This window comes from Anoplopoma fimbria, chromosome 3 (genome assembly GCF_027596085.1).
Source record: "Anoplopoma fimbria isolate UVic2021 breed Golden Eagle Sablefish chromosome 3, Afim_UVic_2022, whole genome shotgun sequence".
NCBI classification, from domain to species: Eukaryota; Metazoa; Chordata; class Actinopteri; order Perciformes; family Anoplopomatidae; genus Anoplopoma; species Anoplopoma fimbria.
In genome coordinates this window covers 3,766,072-3,789,041 of record NC_072451.1, presented here as the reverse complement: position 1 = coordinate 3,789,041, position 22,970 = coordinate 3,766,072, and the positions used below count along the sequence as shown (strand labels likewise).

Sequence of the window (22,970 nt, the reverse complement as noted above, 5' to 3'; positions counted from 1 at the left end):
GCCGGAGGAGCCGACAGGGACGGCACGCTGCTGCTGGTGGGCCCGGGCAGGGACGACTACAAGCGGGGCTCGCAGGGCATCGGCATCGGGCTGCTGGCCAAGACCCCCCTGAACTACACCCGGCCGGCCAAGAGGAATAACATCCGCAGGAGGAGGATCCAGAACCTGCTGTACGACGCGCTGGAGAGGCCGAGAGGATGGGCGCTGCTCTACCACGCGTTTGTGTGAGTATGGGATGAAACAACTCCTGCTCCTGCTGGAGGAGGTGATCTCTGGAGGAGCTCCAGTCCAGTGATGGAGGCTGGTGTGGAATCCAGTTAGGCTGTAACCTAATATTGAGGCGGTGGGAATGAATAGTTTCCTCCCTGTGTCACTGAGGCTCATTGGTTATGCAGCTGGCTCAGCTCCACCACTGATTCCTCCACATCTCCACCTGTCTGGGAGGCTTTTTTTTGGTTTCTGCAAAGTGGAAGAAAGAGAGCTTTTCTAAAACCACGTCAAGCAGCCAAAGTTACATAAGTTGGAGCTCCAGCAGATGGCTGATGAAACGTGGTGCGTGATCGGTGCAGATATTTTTGGGTGAAGTAGGCTTATGGGTTACAAAACCGTCGGCTCAGAGGAGAGAGCTGGTGCTGAGTTCTCTCCTGGTTTGGATCTCACTTTATCCAGATTTACCAGAAGTTTGATAAATGCAGAGTTTTAGTTCAGAACTGAGCAGAATTTGGTTGAAAAGTGATTTTAGAAGTCTGGATTAATGTTGTAGAGCTGAATCATTTGCCTGTTAAATCCTTTATTTATCATTTTAAATAATTCCCAGAAGCCAAAGTGACGTCTTTGACTTCTGAAGTAAAAAAAGGAAATATTTTTACGTCAATTGAGCTAAATCTTTGTTTGCAAAACTGTTGATGTAAATGACTAACGTCTCTGTCTGTCATAGTATTTGTCTTTAAAGTGTATTATCACTCAGTTGCAACATGAACTTTGACCTTTTTTAATATATAGTGTGCTCAGTTTATTAATGGTAGGAAAAGGAAATAGGAGGTTAATTGTATAAAGATGCTCTTGCTGAATTATGAAACTCTCCAGTGGGTCAAAATAACAACCTTAGTGGTCGTATATTTGTTGGAGGACTTGTTGGTATCGGTAAACAAAAACATTTGTTTTCTTAACATCCCGACTCCAAATAAATCAAATGCTAGATTTAGTGACTTTTGGAGCTAATGCTGCTAGCTGCTTTCACTTTGCTGTGTTTTTAGTTTTTAAATCTAGCGTTTCTCACAAGCTGTAAATCACCAAAACCATATGAATTATTAACCAGTCGTCTTCTAAAGTCCATTTTTCTGCAATAACTAAAGATGTGGTTTCATAAAGCAGAAAGTATCCGGTTATCACTGCTGGTGCGAGAGGCTTCTCTCTTCCTCTGTGACGATGAGGATGTTGTGTCACGAAGCAGAAATGAATATTCTCAGCGGGTATCTCGACCTTTTCCCTCCTCCAGAGCTGTCTGGATACATTCCAGCTCTCCTGTCTCATAAGTGTTTTAATAAACGTCTGCTTTGTTCCGAAGCCAAAAAAAATGACAGTCGATACCAACGGGGAGGAAAATACATTTTTATTTGTTTGTTTTCATGAAGCTTCTCAGATTTCACAAACATGTTGGTCCAAAATTGGTTTTGTTGCTGCAAACTCGTCATCTAGAGTCAAAATGAACAAATAAACATTTAGCTCTTTCTTCCTACTCAGCCATAGAGGTGCAACGGATCATAAAACTCGTATCAGATCACAGATCGGATCAGCACACAAGACAAAAAGGAGCAAATATAACTTTTAGAGATCCATGATCATATATTCTTTGCAGCCGATACTAACGCCGATCGTTGATGATCCATATTTTCAGATCCATATCCCATTGTTGTTTGATTATAGCAGATGGTCTACAAGGATCCAGACTATTTTTTTTAGGTTCGTTAGCCGTTAGCGGTGCTGCTAACGTTACTAGCTCTCCTCCTGTTGGCTTAAACACAGATTGGTTGTTTACAATGTAACATTATCAGAGATCAGAGACTAGAAAGCATAAATTATGTCCTGATCTCATATTTTACTGAATATTGGAGGATAATGATCATTATTAAAACTTTATTTGACACTGTGATGGTTAACGTTAAAATGTGTAATTTCACTAAAAAAAAAGTTCACTACTTTGCAACAAACTTTAACTAGCGAGGTTCATATGTTTGAATGAATAAAATAACTGTCTTACTCCTTTGTCTAGAATGAAAGTATACTAGACATATTTTTCACTCAACAAGTACGCTGTCATTGTAATATATTAAGATGTCTATTAAGAAGCATTTATTGAGGCTTCAAGTCAATTTTTTTTCGACACTACCTGTGTAAACGAGAAGTTGATGCCCAATTTAAAAAGTCTCAGAATAACTGTGACTCTGGATGCAGAGCAGTGATGCACTCAGCTCTGCGTGTTTGTAGCTGCGTTAGCTGTTAGCCAAACACACAAAAGTGAGCAAACTGTTATATGACCACAAGAGGTCCTTCAATGACAGCAGTATGCAAGATTAGCTGTGGACGGATACAGAGATGCATTCAATCACGCACAAACGCTATCGACCGCATTATCTCCTGGCGAGATGATAATAAGATACTTTTTCGTCCTGTTTTCTTATTAAATAAACTTCCATCAGCTCATATATTTACAAATATCTGTATATATCTGTCTGGGGTCTAGTAAAAACCAAATATAAACTTTTCAGAAACTGAGAATAAACATCCAGTTTAAGGTATTTCATCAGCTCAAGTGTTAGTAGAAATTCAGTAAATCCTGTTATGTTACAACATGATAATGAAATGTGTCGTCACTTTTCATGCCAGCTTGGTATTTACGTGTGAAAATGGAACTTTAAGATTATGAAATAACCTTTTTGGACATAAAGCTCCTCCCTCTTCTCACCTGCTGACCGACACAACGCTTTGTTTTTCTTCTTCTTTGCTCAACAACTCACAAAACGAGAGAGGAAGAGCAGCGAAGAGGCTGACTCATCCTTAAGCTTCAGCGCGCACGTTTTCCCTGCAACACAACATATGCAGCTTCCAATATGGCCGCTCCATATGGGCTGCTGGCGTCAGAGCTGCACTGAGATTACATGTTAAAGCTCTGCCTTTTATCAGCTGGTTTCACAAACACAACACAACTTCAGAGGAGAAGAGAGACAAACTCATCTGAGGCTGGGTTTTATTGTGAAATCCTCTGAATGCACAGGAAGTGACGCATCAAATGTATGAAAATTTATATTAATGCATATATGACAAAAGACACATTCATGACATGACTAAAGCACAGAATTATTTATTTAAGGGTCACTTTAAAAACCTCAAAACAATTTATGCTTTGCCAAGTCCAGACTCTAGAACGCAGACTGGCTAATCATATAATAAAATAATATATATATATAGAAAAAATATAAAAATATATATCGGATTAACGTTGGCTTTTCCACATGAAACAAACGAAACTACGCGCATGCTTTTAATTTAACTGATCCTTCAAAATAACAGTATTAATTGTTAAACTAGAGACGTTCCATTCCAGATGTTCACTCTTCTTCTGCAGCTTTAAAAACCACCGCTGAGCCTTTTTCTCCAGCTCTTTGGTGTGTAAAGCGTCTTGCTCAAGGGCACTTGAGTAGTGTGTTGTTGACAGCAGGGGACGCGTTGCTCACGCTCTTCACCCACCGATTATGATGCATAGGCAACACTTCAACGTGACACATGTATAGGAAGGAGAGGAGAGTGGGATGGGGATTAAAGAGCAGAGACAGACGGCTGGATATATGAGATAAAGAAAGAGGAAAAACAATATTTATGAAGAGGTGGAGAGGGATGGGTAGAAGTACATGGTATGTTAAAACTCTTTATTTTAACAAAATCAACGTGAAGAATTTGACAGACAGACATCTTCAAATACTCAAAAACACAAACTATTCATACAAAAACATTGAAATGTTTCAAGTAAAATTCTTCCGCTTAATTCAGAATATTAACCCTCTGAACCCGAAGCAGTTTGAGGGCGTTGTTTACTCATTTAGGCCTTGTTTTCCTCTGTAATATAAAAGTCCGGCTCCTCTATGGAAACAGAACAATCATGGCTAGAAGTAGAGATAACTCAAACATGTCTTTAGTGCAGAATAACACAGTTATAAAGGACAAAACGCATGTTGAATCTCTTGGAAAAAGTTGATGCCCAATTTAAAAAGTCTCAGAATTACTGTGACTCTGGACGCAGAGCAGTGATGCACTCAGCTCTGTGTGTTTGTAGCTGCGTTAGCTGTTAGCCATTTATTTTACAAAAAATGGAAAACAATGGAAACTATATATACAACATTTTTGTTACCAATGTTGGAAAAAAAAAACAGGCTCTACGTGCGATATATATGGAACTATTCAGATCAGCCTCTCCTCTCTGCTCTGTGCTCAGCAGCCTGAAGTTCAGTCCAAGTTTCACTGAATTTTTCTCACGTGACTGTTGGTCTCAAGTCAATCAATCATGGCTTCATAGTTGCGCTGAAGAGAGCAGAATATTTTTTTTTTTACATTATCTGGTTACTGCAAACGGTTTATATTGGGCAACATTTAAAATGAGACATTAAATATCACATTTTTTAGCTTTGGTTTGGTTGCTTAGTTTGGATTTTAGTGTTTGTCACACATGATGTGTTCAAAGGACCGCAGGAATGTTGAAAATCAGACGTTCATGTCTGTTTTTACAGCTTCCGGTTGTGATAAATGGCGTAATTATTGTGAAGATACCATGCTTTTCAAACCCCAGAGGAGAAGCTAACCTGACTCGCTGGTCAAAATGTCCGTTTAACATTTATTCTGACAGTTTGACTGATAACCCAAATAATTAAATTCAAGCCGGCAGTCCTTTTCTTTTCTTTTTTTTTACATCAGCTGGCAGATATTGGATCCCTTTAGTTCCCTTCAGGAAACGCCAACAGCTCGAAGAAGGTTTCAGAGTGAAAGACGACAGTGTGAGGGAATGTCAGTTTGCACAAATATCCAACTCCAGCTCCCGTTACAGAACTGATGTACTGCGCTACCATCATCCTGGTTACCATAACAACCATGTCGAGGGAGTGAAATCGGATCTGTAGCGGAGGCTGAGAGAGAGAGAGAGAGAGAGAGAGAGAGAGAGGTTGGACATCGTCAGCAGGTTTCGGTGGCAGATCGGTGGTGAACCTTGACCTCGTCCTCACACCCAGACGAGCCTGACAGCAGGGCTCCTTCCCAGAATGCACGGCGGTTTGATTCTCACATCTCATCCCATGCAGAATGTTGATGTTTGTTTTTACCGGAACAAAAAACCAAACAGCATCAACAGCAGCTGTGGGTTCAAAGACAGAAAACCTGCCGGCGTTGGTGATTTTCCTGCTGTCGGATGGCTGTGACGGAGGAGACGCTCCTCTGCAGGTGGAGGCCGATCCTCCACAGTCTCTCTGGATTTATGTCAGACACACATTGTCATTCTGCTGAAATGAGGATGTTGTCGCCTCGCAGACCTCCAAACAAACACAGCCTGGTGGACGTGAACACGCTTTAAACGTTTTAGACTAGAGGCTTCTGTTTTTTGTTCATCTTTCATGCTGGTTTGCACAAACAGTGTCTTGCAAAAGTATATATATCCCTTTTGGCATTTTTTCCTATTTTGTTGCATTACAAACATAGACTGTGTATAAGAAGTGGACGTAGTCTTCAAGAAGTCGCTTATTTGTTTGTGGACTGACGTTTTGAAGCCTTGAGTTTGGTTATTTATTATGTCAATCAGTGTGTAGCCCCGCCCCTAAAGCATCCCCTGCTTTATGGTCTGTTTGACTCTAAATGGAGCATCATTTACTAAATGAACATCATGCTGTATTGAAGAAGACTTGAAACTAGAGATTGAGACCATAAACTCATGTTTACAATGTTTACTGAGGGAATAAATCAAGAGAGAAGTAGAGTCATTTTCTCATAGACTTCTATACAACCAGAGGAGTCGCCCCCTGGTGGACAGGAGAGAGAATGCAGCTTTAACACATGAAGCATTGGTAGAACCAGAGGTTGCTGCCTGTTTACAACCTGGAATTAAAATTGTTTTTTATTTGGATTTTTGGATTTGACCAACAGAAAATAAAGACACTTTTGGAGTGAAAAACGAGGCATGTCGGAGACTCCCAAAGTGTTTTCTTATTTTCTCTCTGGCCTCTCTTCTATGAAGCTCTTAAGGTGACAGATACTCCAGTTATCTTCGGCCTCCTTTCTGCCTCTCTGATTAATGTCCTCTTGTCTGCTCCATTATTGCTCCCCTCTTTGCAGGTTGTTTTTGTGCTGCCACGCTCTTTCCATTTTGTGATAATGGATTTAATGGTGCTCCGTTAGATCATGTGACACTTAGCTTGCACACAGGTGGACTTTAATTAACTAACCATCTTGTGGAGATAATGAGTAGCATCAGATCTTATTTAATTGCTTTATAGCAAAGAGGGTTCAGTACACTTCTTTTTTTTAACATCACCAATTTTTACAATTTTTTGTAGGTTCATTTCATAAAAATCCATTTAAATTCCAGGTTGTAATTCAAATGACAAAGACGCTGTCTCCTCTATTAATTCTGGTTTATTTCAGCTCATATTTGCACTTGTTTCCTCATCATTTCTATCAGAAATGATGACATTGAAGTCATCAAGTTCTTATCTCGGAACACAGTCGAGAAAAAGAAAAATTTCAGTTATAGAAAGTGAGGTCTGCATGTAAAGTTGTAAATGTTTTTGTCTGTCTGTGATGCTGGTTTTCTGTCACTTAAAGGTCAAAACTTGACATTTATTGGTTAGTTAGTAAATATTTGATGTTCACCAGAGAGGATTCTGGGTCTGAAGGGGTTAAACTGATCTTTTAACCACAAGAAGCATAACTTTATAATCCAAATACGCCGTGACGGTGAAATGTGGCTGAAACGATGCAGGCCGATGTAACGGGACGGACGATTGAGTTTTTCACTCAGTTAAAGTGTGATGAAGCTCCGATACGAAGCCACAACAAGCGCTTACAGAAAGTAATATATAAATAAATATATATAAATGTGATGTGGTCAAACACTGTGGAATAATATGTTTCATTAAACTGAAAGCTATTTGAGGAGAATTTGACTCTGCTTGATTTCAGCACCACAGACAGCGACCTCACTACAACACTGAGCAGACCAGACTTCATTTAGATTATTAGATATTATAAAGTATAATATAACTGCTATAGTGATCAAATGATTAGTCATTAATGCAGGAATTTATCAACAAAACTTCATTAAGAATATGAGATCTATTAATCAAAAAGGTAAAGAAAGTATTTCTCGATTAAGAGAATTGTGAGAGTAAAAGTTAATTTTTGTACCTTGGAAACAAAACAAAATTGCAATTTCTAATGTTCATTCTGTAGCTTTTCACTGCGAAGTTTATAACTAGACCTTGAGTTTTGTCAAGATAATGAAAAAGTTGCTGCACAAACTAATATAATATATATATATATATATATATATATATATATATATATACTATAATAACCATATTTAAAATCTTTCTGTTCGTCAAACTGAAACAAAAGAGTTTCCATTTCAGTGTGCTCTGAGGTTGCTGAGCTAACAAAACAGCTATTTTTACCTCCATAGAAAAACCTCTGAACACATAATTACCTCAAACGAGCAAATTACCGTCTGAATCCAGGCCGAACGAGATTAATGTCGCCCCTAAATGTCACATCCGTCCCTCCAGACGCTGTCCTCTTCATCTCTCAGAGTAGCTCATTATACGTCCAGCAGAATCCAGAGTGCTCGTGTTGTTCCCTTCATATAAGTGGAAACGGACATGTGGTCTCTGCGGGATAAGAAATGTGTCCTTGTTTTGTCCTCCTGTTTTAATGGTTTTGTTCCTGTGCGAGGAAATTGGTCGTTGATGCACTGAATATACGAACAAATCAACGTGAAACCTGCTCTGCTCCTGATGTTCAGGACTTTAGATGTGAGCGATGGAGTCTGTCGGGCTCTGAAGAGCTTTGATTGTCAAGTGTCCTTTTCTGGGTGATGCTATGTTTCCAGAACTCATCAAACTTATCTTTGGGTTAGAAGTTCTGTCACTAAGATATCAAATGTAGTAGAGAGATGGTGTCTGATTTAAGATGACAGCTACTCTGTCAGAAACACAACAGAAAAGCAGCATCTGTGTCTGTTTAGAGTGCAGCCGATTCTTTTATAAAATGAAAACTTTCTCGCGTTTTGCCAGTTGAGCGCTTTTAATGTGAACATTGTGTCAGCCTCAGCAGTAATGGTGGACTCCACTAACATCAAAACCTTAAAAACAACGTATCCTCAAACAGCAGTTCGTACGATATCCTACGAAAAAGATTGTCCTCATTTTCCGTGCGTTTTCCTACGAAAGTCAAGCAACACATTTCAATTTCCGCTTGTTATATCCATACAGTCTTTACAAAATAAAGTAATGTCTTCACAGGAAACTACTCGATTTAGGCAACAAAACTATTTAATTAGGTTTAGGAAAAGATCGTTGTTTGGGTTGAAATAACTACAAAGATGGTCTTTATACTTCCTCATGTATGATTACGTGGATAACATCTGTACTTAGTTAGTGGTATGTCTACGAATTACGGCGCATAGTTTTTCGTTGGTATAGATACGAATGCTGGATTTTAGAAAAATGGGGTTTGATTTTTAGGATTATAACTTTAAGGAAGAGACGCTGGGCTTATCTGAGATGTTTTATCAGTTAGGAGTTTGATTATAAGACGCTTTCGCTCTCTCTAAGTCTGGAGGAGGTTTTGGACACAGTTATTGATCGTCTCAGAGAACTTAAGAACATCCCTTCGCTATAGATCGTTCTGTCTAACTCTCCTCTCTTGTTTCTCTCTCTTTAATATCATCCATGTGTGGTTCTACTCAAACCAGCAGACTTCCAGAGGATGAACGTTTCTAACAGTTTATTTGGGATGGACACGATCAAACAGACGTAGGTTCACTGCGTGCAGCTCATCATGAGGCTCATTAGCAATTATTAGCTCTTAATAGCACTCAGCAGCAGATTCGGTGGCGGTGCTCCACAGCTGAGGACTCAGAAAAAGAAGCACCTTTAAAATCTCCTCTGCTCTGAATACAACGATTTGATTGTAGTTTTGGTGATAATCTGATTAGTCGGTGATATGTGAAGCACATGCTGACAGTTTGTCAGCTTTGTCACCAAAAGCTGCAGGAAAAATATATAGTTTTTAGTCGTTCTATCCTTTCTGAAATATACATATTTATTTGTAGACTCTCAATTTTCCCCAAGCAGCAGCCCGAGTGAATTCCTCCTCTCCTCCATTCAGAACACTTATAAAAATAAAAGCACTTAGAAATGACAAAGTAGAACACAATGTAAAAGGTACTTTGGTGTTTTTATTTTCACCTCTTAAGATTTCAACTTCTCTTTCTCTCTTTGCAAAATGATCCAAACACTGAGAACAAGGGAATATCTTGTGTAAATAATAATATGAGTAAATATGGAAGAAAATTAAAATCAAACGCCCTAAAGTAAAAAGAAATAAACAATATTACTTAGACATTTAGTCACTTCTGATCTATAGAGGACACCATAATGTCCGTCTTTGTCTGGATGGGAAAAACAACAATCAATGGGAACTTCCATCCCGTAAAGAATTCCTAAACCTTCACTGATTGGTTTGGTTTACACTCCAACACATTGCTCCCAAATGTAACCGCTTGACTGGACTGAAAGCAAATAAATCATATAGCAAAATAAAATCACATAGCTAAAAAGATATTAAACATAATCATAGCATTTAAATGCTGATTGCACGGGTGAAATACATGTTTTAAGTCATGTAACCTCCAATCATTTCTCATACAAACAATGAGGACTTTGACTTTTGACCAGCTGTCTTTGTCTCGTTCTCGCTTGCAGTCCTCTCTGATTTTCTGTTGATGCAGCTTTTATTTTTTCTGCTCCCTGTGTGGCAGGAAGTAGCCATCAGTTGAGTTTTTCATTCAACAGCATTCCTGACCAAACATCGGCTCGGATACATTTACTTTTGGACTATTTACCCCAGTCTTATTTTGAAAAGACTGTATGAATGTAATGAGCGGAAATTGACACGTGTTACTGGGGCTTTCAAAGGAAAATGCACCAAAAATGAAGAGTAACTTTTTGTAAGATATCATAGCATAACGAAGCGTTATATATGAGGAGACAATGCACTCGACACCCGAAAGCAGCGAGCAAAACGCTTCACTCTGACTGAAAACAAATACAAAAAAGCCGCCTCGACACTTCTTAAACCCACGTAGTCTGATCAGGGTCTGTAGAGAAAATGGTTAGTGCAGTATGTTCATAAATACGTCCACGTTATGACACTTAAATCCAAACACAAGACCTCAGTCAGTGAAAAGAGACCTCTGTCTGGTGGAGCTTTATCTTAAGAGCCTGTTTATGTGGACCCGTGATGGGTTCAGGTCCTAATGGACTCTGTGGTTGTGGTCATTTAGCGTAATGACATTTATTAGTGAGAGGCCTTCATGTCGGCTCACAGAGAGAGATGAATAAAAAGAGCTCCACCAACACAAACACAAATACTCAATTTGATAGGACTCTGAAGCTACATGTTCATTTAGGAGTCTGAAGCTACATGTTCATTTAGAGACTCTGAGCTACATGTTCATTTAGGAGTCTGAAGCTACATGTTCATTTAGGAGTCTGAAGCTACATGTTCATTTAGGAGTCTGAAGCTACATGTTCATTTAGGAGTCTGAAGCTACATGTTCATTTAGGACTCTGAAGCTACATGTTCATTTAGGACTCTGAAGCTACATGTTCATTTAGACGTCTGAAGCTACATGTTCATTTAGACGTCTGAAGCTACATGTTCATTTAGACGTCTAAAGCTACATGTTCATTTAGACGTCTGAAGCTACATGTTCATTTAGACGTCTGAAGCTACATGTTCATTTAGACGTCTGAAGCTACATGTTCATTTAGGACTCTGAAGCTACATGTTCATTTAGACGTCTGAAGCTACATGTTCATTTAGGAGTCTGAAGCTACATGTTCATTTAGACGTCATGTTCATTTAGACGTCTGAAGCTACATGTTCATTTAGACGTCTGAAGCTACATGTTCATTTAGACGTCTGAAGCTACATGTTCATTTAGACGTCTGAAGCTACATGTTCATTTAGACGTCTGAAGCTACATGTTCATTTAGGAGTCTGAAGCTACATGTTCATTTAGGACTCTGAAGCTACATGTTCATTTAGGACGTCTGAAGCTACATGTTCATTTAGGAGTCTGAAGCTACATGTTCATTTAGACGTCTGAAGCTACATGTTCATTTAGACGTCTGAAGCTACATGTTCATTTAGACGTCTGAAGCTACATGTTCATTTAGACGTCTGAAGCTACATGTTCATTTAGACGTCTGAAGCTACATGTTCATTTAGACGTCTGAAGCTACATGTTCATTTAGACGTCTGAAGCTACATGTTCATTTAGACGTCTGAAGCTACATGTTCATTTAGGACTCTGAAGCTACATGTTCATTTAGACGTCTGAAGCTACATGTTCATTTAGGAGTCTGAAGCTACATGTTCATTTAGACGTCTGAAGCTACATGTTCATTTAGACGTCTGAAGCTACATGTTCATTTAGGAGTCCCTCCCACTGATCTGGCTCTGAGCCCGGCTGATGGATCTGCTGCTGAGAGGACGATCTTCTCTGCTGCCAGATCCTGAATCTCAAACCAAACGTCACACCCCAGCTTCATCTGAATCTGTAGCTGTTCATCCACCCGGTTTCAAACACAGCGGAGGTCCGTCAGTCACTGCTGAATCAATGAAGGTGATTATCCAGGGTTTTATTGTTGATGAGCGACCAGCTGTCAAAAAGCACTTATCTGTGAAAAAAAAAAAAAGGCTTTCATGAGGGTGGATCAGGAGTTCATGAGTGACATAATGGAGCCCTGAGGTGTCATTCAGTGGAGGCTGCAGGGGGTTTTAACACGGCATGAAACCTGGAGTTGGAATTGCCAAATATCCTAAAGAAATATCACAGAACCAAATACAGGAATAACTAGACCTCCGCCAAGTCAGTGAAAAGTAATGAGTGTATCCGCCGTGTGATTCGGATCCTCTCCAAACTTTTATGGGTTCTTTCTTGGCTCACGTTGCACACTTCCTCCAAGTTTCATGAAAATCTGGCAGCTAGTTTTGTTTGTAATCCTGCTGAAAAAACAAAGAAACACACCGAAAACATAACCTCACACAATGAGACCTATCAACAGAAAATAATCACCATTGATAATGAATTATTTGGTAAAGTAAATCTAGGAAAATGAGAATTTTTCAGCCTCCTCAAATATGGAGACTTCCTCCTTTTCTCTGTTCTATATCTTATTAAACAGAAAATCTTTGAGGCTGACAAAACAAGGACGGACTCTTTTCACTATATTCTGCTGTTTTATAGACCAAACGATTAATCGATTGATCTAAAAGTCAACCTGCAGAGTGATCCATAATGGAAATCATTAGTTGCAGCCCTTCATCAAACACACCTCCCTCTTGGTGCGTTTGTGCCCAGAGGACGTATCAGATTCCAGGCTGACACACCGAACCTCTAGCGTTAACGATGATCTCCTGTTTCGCGTTGGCGTCATTCTCTACAATCACTCGCTTCAATCGAACAAATTCAATCGTCCTTCTGTCATCAGTATTTTGTACATTCCTCCCTCCATCCTCCCCTCTCTGCTTTGCTTTGTTTGTTCCTCCCTCTCTCTTTCTCCCCCGGACCCAGACGACTGTATAGTTCACAGCGCCTCCAACCTCCAGAGTCCCCCGAGGTCGTTGGCCGTTAGCCTCTGGCCTCGGCCTGTTGGAGAACGATGCCGTCAGCGTTCATTTACGTCAGGTTGAGTGTAATCTTCAGGTGTGAGTCAGTGAGCTGGAATGAAGAGATGCAGACTCATAGAAAAAGTCAACTTTGATTTATTTTTAATGTATTATCCCTAGTTATTTAAACCCAAACCCTATTTCTAAACCTAAAGAAGTTGTTTCTGTCCTTGCCAGAAGTTTATTTTTGCAAAACTTTTGAAATTGACAAATGCTGCTGGACTTTGTACGAAAACGCATGAAAAAATGAGTAACTTTTTCGTAAGATATCATAAGAACCGTTGTATGAAGATACGTTAACCAGTCCGACACTCCAGCTACTTTTAAAAAGCTGATGTGTCTTAAAGCTGCACTCTCTCTAGTGTCCACCAGGGGGCGACTCCTCTGGTTGTATAGAAGTCTATGAGAAAATGACTCTACTTCTCTCTTGATTTATTCCCTCAGTAAACATTGTAAACATGAGTTTATGGTCTCAATCTCTAGTTTCAAGTCTTCTTCAATACAGCATGATGTTCATTTAGTAAATGATGCTCCATTTAGAGTCAAACAGACCATAAAGCAGGGTATGCTTTAGGGCGGGGCTACACACTGATTGACAGGTCGACACCAGAGACGTATACAGTGTCACTCCTCCTCATTCCAACTAGGAATCAAACTGGGGGTGACTTAAAATGACCTTAAAGTTCTTAAATTGGTCCCCACAAAGTGCACATAGACCCTGATAGTGAGTGATATGAAAACCATGTAGAGTTTCTTCTAAGTTGATCCTCAAACTGACCAGATAAGTCGTCATATTTCATTCTTCAGAGTGTTTTAGTGGAGATGCACAGCTGTAGTTCAGCAGATGGCTAACGATGATTCCCGCTCATTTGTTCTCTGAGGCGGAGGATGTTTACGGCTCAGATGATGGATGCTGGGAAACACAGTAATCAGTTATTACACTGAGCCTCATGGATGATGAAGCATCACTCATAGTTTTATGGTTATGATCCTCACTGGGTCTGACTTCTGCTCTGAGTTTTAAGGCGTCCGGTGATCAACACAGGACCAGGGGATGTAAGATGTTAGACGTGGGCTCTGATCTGATTCCAGTGTGAACACACATCTCGATAAATCATTGTATTGTTATCGGCGAGAGATGAAATGATGTGTTTGGGAGACGGAGGATGGGTCCCATGAAAGGTCAAATTAGAACAACTCCCTTTTAGTACAAATAGGGTGACGTCACAATGACAAGGTCCACTTCTTATATACAGTGGGTGGTTTGGAGATCAGATGATCCACTTGACTCTATACTTGATCTGTACTTATTTTTACAACATAAGATCAGCTTCTTTTTACACGCCATCATGTAGGAGGTTTGTCTGAAGAGATCTGTGCAGTATGTATCAAGTATTGAGATTTGATACGGGGGTCGTGCAATGAAATGCAGTTGTAGCCTGTTTGTTATCCAATAAAAACATGATAAACAAAACGCAAACAGTAGTACATTCCTGTAGTGCTTTTTTTTTTTAAATTAGCATAAGGAGGAATGTAAATAATGCAACCAAAAACAATTTCTCTGGGCAGAGAATATGTCCAACATCTTAACATTAATTGTTTGACATTGTCCATCAACTTTGAGCACCAAGCATCATGATGTAAACACAGAGTCCACCTCCTCTGGTCCCACCGGAGTCCTGCTCTCCCTTTTAATGTCTCTAGTTGTTTTTGACCAGTGTTGGCAATGTTGCAGAGCTACATATATATATGTATTTACTTTAATATAATATTGGACGACGTTTGTACTGTTACTTTTCAGGTATTTGCTTGAGTTTCAAAAACAGACACAAAAAAAGCGTCACATATTCTGTGATTTTACTTCAAATCTTTAGATATGACACATTGTGGCGTTAAGTCAATAAATTCTTGTTGTAATAATGATAGTATTAAACGCAGTAGGAGTACTAGAATCGTTAGTGGCACCAGCAGCAGCAAACATTTTCTTACCATCGCTAATGGGTTGATTTAATCCAACACAACACACACACACACACACACACACACACACACACACACACACACACACACACACACACACACACACACACACACACATGGATCGATGGGTGCAGGTGATGCAGTCAGACCCTGAGGAGGATGATGTTACCGGGAGGAGAAAGGAGATCTGGCCTTTGTAAAGGGAAACCCCTCCTTTCTCCAATCCCACAATCCCTTTCTACACTGCCGGTGCTGAACACCAAACCTCAACCACTTCTCTGATCCTGTGTGTGTGTGTGTGTGTGTGTGTGTGTGTGTGTGTGTGTGTGTGTGTGTGTGTGTGTGTGTGTGTGTGTGTGTGTGTTACATGCTCTTAAGTCTGTAATTTCAGTCCCGTCTGAATCTGCCATGTCAGTGATTTCCTCCGGCTTCTTCTACTTCCTGTTAGATGACGGTAAAAACAACCGTCTCTCTCGCTGTTTGTGAACGCTGCATTATTGTGTTTGGGAAATCATTTTGCACTTGAAAGCAGCAGCATTCTTTAGCACGTAGAGCTTAAGGTGCACCAAAACTCGGTAATTGATCCCACAGTGTGAAACAGGAAATGGTCCCTTTAGGTATGTTGCCATCAGCCTGTTTTCATGTGCTTTTTTTTTGTTTTTTTGTATAGATTTACGTATTTTCTTCATGAAACTCCCCGTTCTGGAGCTCTGATTTATATCATCAGTGGATCTTATTGTCTCCTGAATCACGACGAGGTGTCACAACTCTTCAGGTTCAGGTCCAGAGCTTCCTCTTCATTAGCCGATGATGAACGGCTGGCTGCTCCAATCAGAGAGCTCGTAGCCATTACAGCGAGATCCGAGCTGTTTAGAGACATTAGCGAGGTGCCTGGCTGTGCTTGACCTACTCCATGCTAACCAGCATCTCTCTCTGTCCTGAGGAACAAGACTGTGTGTGTGTGTGTGTGTGTGTGTGTGTGTGTGTGTGTGTGTGTGTGTGTGTGTGTGTGTGTGTGTGTGTGTGTGTCTGTGTGTGTGTTCTGGAGTCAGCTTTCGTGTTAACAATGAATTTTCAGTTAATTAGCAGCTGGTATTTTTTTTTTCTTGCAATGCAATTTGTTTGAGTTCATGCACATTACAGAAGTCATTTCCTGGTGATGGGAGAATGAATGTATAAGCATGTTGTGCTCTGTAGTCCATCATCTCAAACTTACACCAACTTCTTACGTAGAATAAAACCTGAATAAAAGTGGAAGAGACTCGGCACTTACTGACGTCAGCTCCTTCACAATAAAACCCACAATCAGCTCTCTTTATTGGAAAGTTTCAACTGTCGGGTTTGGGTTCAAACTTGCATCTCTCTCCTGTCCATCAGGGGGCGACTCCTCTGGTTGTATAGAAGTCTATGAGAAAATGACTCTACTTCTCTCTTGATTTATTCCCTCAGTAAACATTGTAAACATGAGTTTATGGTCTCAATCTCTAGTTTCAAGTCTTCTTCAATACAGCATGATGTTCATTTAGTAAATGATGCTCCATTTAGAGTCAAACAGACCATAAAGCAGGGGATGCTTTAGGGCGGGGATTGGTGGAAGTAAACGACATGTGAAGTCAACTTCGGCGTCTGATGAAATGTGTTTCAGACCAAGAAAAGCTTCAAATTCTCCAACCTGAGATCCTGACATTTGACATTTCAGCTTGACTTCAATGATTCACTATCAGAATAGTTTAAGAATAGTCGACTAATCATTGCAGATATTTGTATTCATGCATCCATCCTCTAGAGCTGCAGCACGGCTCCATTAGCTGCTAGCGTTCCACCATCATTACCATCATCATGACACACATTCAGCCTCACACACTTTTCCAGAGCTCGACACACACACTTGAACACACACACACAGTCTCCTCCAGCAGCAGCTTCCTGTCAGAGTGCCTGTGTTCTGTTTGCTCTCTGCTTCCCCTCCCTGGGATCCATTTTGGAAAGTGACAGCCTGCGGTTTGAACCAGACGGTAGTTAACCAGGCTGCGGCTCCCACACTCGCGGTAAAAGCTTCCTCTGTAGACCGCCAGATGCAAAATCATCACCTGTTTTTTTCTACTTTGATTGTGGTAGATGAGGCTCGTTGGAGTTCTTCTTTTTTTTTATTGACTTTGGCATCTTTATGCAGAAATCCACCTGTCTCCTGACTCTGAATCACAAAGTGTGGTCTGGAACGCAGAAGAGCGTCCTGTTATAGCTCCAGATTTGATGTTTTATGTTCGTATATATACCTACGGGAATGAATGCACTGTAACTCATAGATATCCCATATAATCATTAGTTTTGTAATCCATAGTATAAAGACTGCAAAAACCCTCACAGAGCAGGTGGGAGGAGGATGTGTCAAACAAAAAACTTGTTTCGTCCCCCGTGTGAAACGAGATGTCAATGTTGATTTATTAAAACAAATGTATCAAACTAACGCCAACGTTTGAATTTCTCAGTTTTTATGCAAATCACCACTATAGATGACTTAATAAATGAGTTGATGATGACAATAAATATTTTAGTTCATTGCCTATAGGCTTGTTTGTATATATATATAGGCTTCTTTGCTATGTTTTTAGATAAAAAAGACGAGACAAACTGCGTAATTTGCTGTAATAAATCTGAATTTATACCAATGTTTCATTTCACAATATCTCAATAATATTGTATTTTGACTTAGGTATCGTGATAATAACTGACATCCAGATATATTGTTTTTTATTGGTAACCAAGTCCTCAAACACTGAATAGTTAATGTCAGCAGGAAGTCCAGACATCTGACCCACTGTGTGTGTTTGTTGTCTGTTTTTGTGTGTATGTTTTCCTTAAAACGATGACTTTACAGTAGAACAGAGTGAGAGTGCAGCGTCCGATGGCCTCCCCTCCAGCTAACCCTCCCTGCAGCCGACGGAGCACTTAGCTCCAGTGTGAATCTACGCTCTCATCATTTATTCATGCTTTATTTTGCACCAGGAACCATTTTTTTCTTACCCTCTTCATCCACCTCCCTCTGCACCTTTCACTCTCTCTCCCTCTCTCTCTCTCTCTCTCTCTCTCTCTCTCTCTCTCTCTCTCTCATGGCCGTAATGGAGCATGGCTTCCAAAGCCTCAGAGGCTCGTCCTGAGACACAACTCCCTTCCCATAATGCTTCCTGCTTCCTGAAGGCCGGCGATTAGGCCTCGGGTGATTGGCTCCATTAAGTAAAAATGACTTTTGAGAGAAGATAAATAATGAGATTATCATGATATTTATATAAATTCAGTTAATATGAAGGTTCTGCCAAGTGAAGTCAAAGCTTCATGTGTTAAAGCTGCATTCTCTCTAGTGTCCACCAGGGGGCGACTCCTCTGGTTGTATAGAAGTCTATGAGAAAATGACTCTACTTCTCTCTTGATTTATTCCCTCAGTAAACATTGTAAACATGAGTTTATGGTCTCAATCTCTAGTTTCAAGTCTTCTTCAATACAGCATGATGTTCATTTAGTAAATGATGCTCCATTTAGAGTCAAACAGACCATAAAGCAGGGGATGCTTTAGGGCGGGGCTACACACTGATTGACAGGTCGACACCAGAGACGTATACGGCGTCTCTACGTCACTCCTCCTCAGTCCTAATATGGTCACTTCCTGTTCACAAAAAAAACCCAAGATGGCGGCGCTAAAATGGCCAAACTCGAGGCTTCAAAATATCAGTCCACAAACCAATGTGTGTTCTTATATACAGTCTTGGTTTTAACGCTGCTAATTAACATTCATCATGTGACTCATCCTTTCCCTCTCTGTAGAGGTTAAGAACAGACCTGGCTTCCCCTCAGAGAGGTGGGGGTCCAGGGTGGAGACACAGGAGGGGTCCCGTTAACATGGAAATGGGGTCTTAACTGAATGAGCCGGGGCAGCGGAGGGTTTATCCGCTAGTGTTTAACACATATTGAAGCCAAATCTCTGGCAAAGATGCCGGCCCACGGGTGGCATTTGAAGGGCGGGAGAGGACACAGCGGGTGGGGAGCGAGGGCAGAGGGATTGGGGGGGAAATGCTGACTTGACAAATTGGATTTTCCAATTCCGAATGTTTGTAAAGGGCAGCAGCAGTTCCTGTTGGAGAGGACAATGACTTTTTTTACTGCACCTTATTGGTTGGAATCACTTTGTTGTTTACTGGACAGGGACAGAATTCAATACAATAGATCTGACTGAGCCTTCAGTGGTTTGTGTTTTTGGCTTTGCCGGTACAAAATGATGCGGTTCAACCTCTCTTTGTATAAAAGATTTAGATTTTTGTTCTACTTTCTACATCCTGGTAATCTTCAAGAACGAAGCCAAGCTGTCAAATGTCATTGTAAAGAAAATAAACTTGCAAGTAATTTTGCAATATCAGTTTGCAAAATATTTTTCCGTCTATTGCTATTTTTCGAATAGCTTCGTTATCGGATCAGTTGTGCATGTTCATGAGATCTTTATAGTAATGTCTTATGACTTCATTAGTTAATGCTATCACTGACATTAATGCTTTTCTATAACCTATGGAAGAATGGTCCATTTTTATTTTCTATTTGAGTAAGACCTCCTGATTTTGTCTGTTATGTCATATGATTTTTTTAATTCTTAATTTTTAATTCTTAATTTTTGATTGGTTTTATTACATTTAAAAAAAATATATCTAAATGTCTAAATTTCTAAATTTGAAAATTTGAAAATTTGAAAATAAAAAATGTAAGATAACATTTTATTTTTTAAATAAAAAGTTTAAAGTTTAAAGTAAAACAAATCTTATCTTAAATTCAAAAATGTTTAAATGTTTAAATTTATATTTCAAAAATTTAAATATTAATAATTTTTATTTGAGATAAAAATGTTTTTACTTTAAACTTTTAATTTCAAATTTTTTTTGTATTTGTTTTTCAAATGTTTTATCTTATTGTGGTTGCGTTGTTTTTTAAGGATCACCTTGAAAACTAGATGTTACATCTCAAGGGGTTATTCCTAATAAAGACTTTGCTTTAATTAATAGCAACTTGATTCATTGGCAGAGCCAAGTAGTCTTAAACAGAATCACCTACAGTATGTAGCATATCAATTTTTCTTTTATTTCTTTGCCAAAAAATGACATATTATTCATTTGGAGCATGAAGCTCTCCATGTGGTAAACAATCTCTCGCCCTAAAATGAACAGACGTCCTGACACACAACCTTCTTATTAAAGAAACACAACAGAGTCAGCTCCTTCTCCTCCTCCTCCTCCTCCTCCTCCTCCTCCTCCTCCTCCTCCTCCTCCTCCTCCTCCTCCTCTTCCTCCTGATGTTTGCTGCTGCCTCCCACATGATGGATGAGGAGCTCGGGACGAGACGGGGCTGAGGACTCCTCTCGCTCCGTAGCCTTTAAGGGATAATTTAAGGGATAATTAGATCTGGAAAACATTCGGGCTCTGGGATGCACACGTGTCTTCTTCCTCACGGCATAATGGAATCTGCAGAACAGATGGCAGAAGACCACACCCCAGAGCCAAAAGTCTCCAGTAAAATATCTATCATCCTAAACATATCCGTCTATTCATCTACTGTTAAATATCTGTACTCCGTTAGGATCACAGATTTGTTTAAGCGAGACATTAAAGACCAAATCAGAACATCTTCCACCTGCTGCTGACCTCTAATTGGTTAATGTACAGCGGGGTGTCATCAGCCAATGAGCTCATGCCGTCACTCTTTACATTCTGTAGTAATCTGATTATTCCTGATGTAATCTGGTTTCAGGAAAATGCCAAAACTGGTTTGTTTCCTGTTTCAGGTGAAAGAAACTGTTTAATTTGCTTATTAAGACCTCTAGCTGTGTTTCTCTGTGTGTATATCCTCACAGGACGAGTATTACCTGGAGACCTCTATCCAGTATTTTGTAATAATTAGTAATAAAAGGTTAAGATAAGATAAAATAAGATAATCCTTTATTAGTCCCGCAGCGGGGAAATTTGCATTTGGTTGTCTGTGATCTTAATCCCATGCAAATATTCCAGTAAATACTCTGCAAATTTCCGACCATCATTTTCCAAACATAAGGTGTTGCATATATGTATATATTTATTTTGTGTTTAGTCCGTGTAGGGAGGAGGTTGTGGTGGATGGTAAACACAGGACTTTGACCCAGGAGAATGGTGTTTGTGTCCTGTGTGAAACATTGACTTATTTTAGTATATACATCAATAGAATAATAAATAAACCACATTGTTTTCCTGTCAACATTGCATTTAACAGAAAAAGACTGTATGAATGCAGGGAGCAAGAATTTACGAAAAAACGAAGAATAGATTTGAATAGAACATGTTTTTCATGTCTGTGTTCACATTTCACTGAGTTATGAAGAAGACAGGTGCATTTTTTACTCTTAAATCATGGAATATCTTTGTCTCCCCATCATCTCCACAACTTCTTGTGAAGGTTTCAGTCTTTCTCTTTTGGCTTTCTCCTGCAGAATCTCCATGTCCATTAGAGATCAGATCCTGTAACTTCCTGTTGGTTAAAATGAGTTGTATTACAGAGAAGCACCACCTCGCCCTGTAAAGATAATCCTGTCTCCGGACCTTCTGCATGTCCCGTTTTTATGTCTCTTACGTTTTATGTCTACATTCCTCAACATGCCTTCATCTGGAGATTTACATTCTCTCTCCGTGTCTTCAGTGATCAGAGCATGACATCACCGGCACCACGACATCGCAGTGAATCCTCCTGAACTCAGAGATACGATGCTCTAATGTGCAGCCTGGCAGATTCTCTGTGTGTGTGTGTGTGTGTGTGTGTGTGTGTGTGTGTGTGTGTGTGTGTGTGTGTGTGTGTGTGTGTGTGTGTGTGTGTGTGCGTGGTCTGAGCATGTGCAGAGCCTGCTGACATTTTGCAGCCTTGTGAATAATTGATCACAGGCCTCACCGCTTTGAACGCTCACTCAGTCGTCCATCCAGCTCTTCCTTTGGTCTGTCACTCTCTCATTCTCTCTAAATGTTTCTGCATTTCCTTCATTCTTTCGTTTTAACTTCTTCCTGTATGTTGTTTTTTTTGGATGTCTCAGAACTTTTCAGAGGTTTTGCATTGAACCAAAAATCCTCAAATAACAGCAAGTCTTCAAATCATGTCAGCGTCTTAAGTAATGATGATTGAGGTAAAAACATAGATATTATCTGCTCTTTTAAACAATTTATTTGGGAAGAAGAAATGACTTGCTGTGGTCTCATCCTACCATTTAGTTTCTTTATATTGTAAACCCTATTTTTGTCATTTTGCCATTAGTATAATTAGTGATTAGGCGTTTATGCTCAACACGCCATTTGTTACATTATTCTCCGAAATGCCAAGAGGCAAACAAAGAAAATGAACTGTGAAGAAACAAAAAGACAACGAGTGAAACCGGCAAAAAGCCATAATCCAACCTCCAACAGGACCAGGAGGTATTGCTATCTGTAAACTCATATCTCATATCCATGGACTACTTTATTACCTTTATACAACCCCTGTAAAGAAAGAAGTCATGTATGAAATGCATTATAAAGAAACAAATGTGGAATTTCCTAAACAATTTGATTTGGCTGCTATATATTTACTTAAATGTAGAGTTCTAAGACCTCCTATTTCTAAAGCATCTAAAAAGAAACTGGCCAAGAGACGTGCAGGCTGTGATGACGTCATTTTAAGGTCAGCCGCTTGGTCAGAGGCCCTACGCTCCAAACTGTGACGCTCTATGTTCCCCTCTAGTGTTCGTTTTGGAACCATCGGTTTCCACTCGTAACATGAATACAGTGTTTTTTCAAAAATAATCTTCATTACTTATTTTGGAAAAAGATTGTAGGTTGGGTTAAATTAAGTATGTTTGTTGTGGATAATAGAAAAGTGAGGTGAAATGGGACACGAACAATGATCTCCTTTGTGAAAGTCCTGTGTTTGTTTGACCTCTGACCTCCTCGCTTAGTGGACTTTCTCTCTCTTTT

The 22,970-nt window shown here is 39.8% G+C and overlaps 1 protein-coding gene across 1 annotated transcript in view; it reads left to right on the top strand.

Moving 5' to 3' along the window:
* kcnq3 (potassium voltage-gated channel, KQT-like subfamily, member 3) overlaps window positions 1-22,970 on the top strand; it is an 84,954-nt gene that overhangs the window by 84 nt on the left and 61,900 nt on the right. Inside the window, exon 1 of the mRNA XM_054596392.1 lies at window positions 1-224. This exon is cut by the window's left edge and continues 84 nt beyond it. Coding sequence (XP_054452367.1) covers window positions 1-224 — 224 coding nt within the window. The remainder of the gene's footprint in view (window positions 225-22,970) is intronic.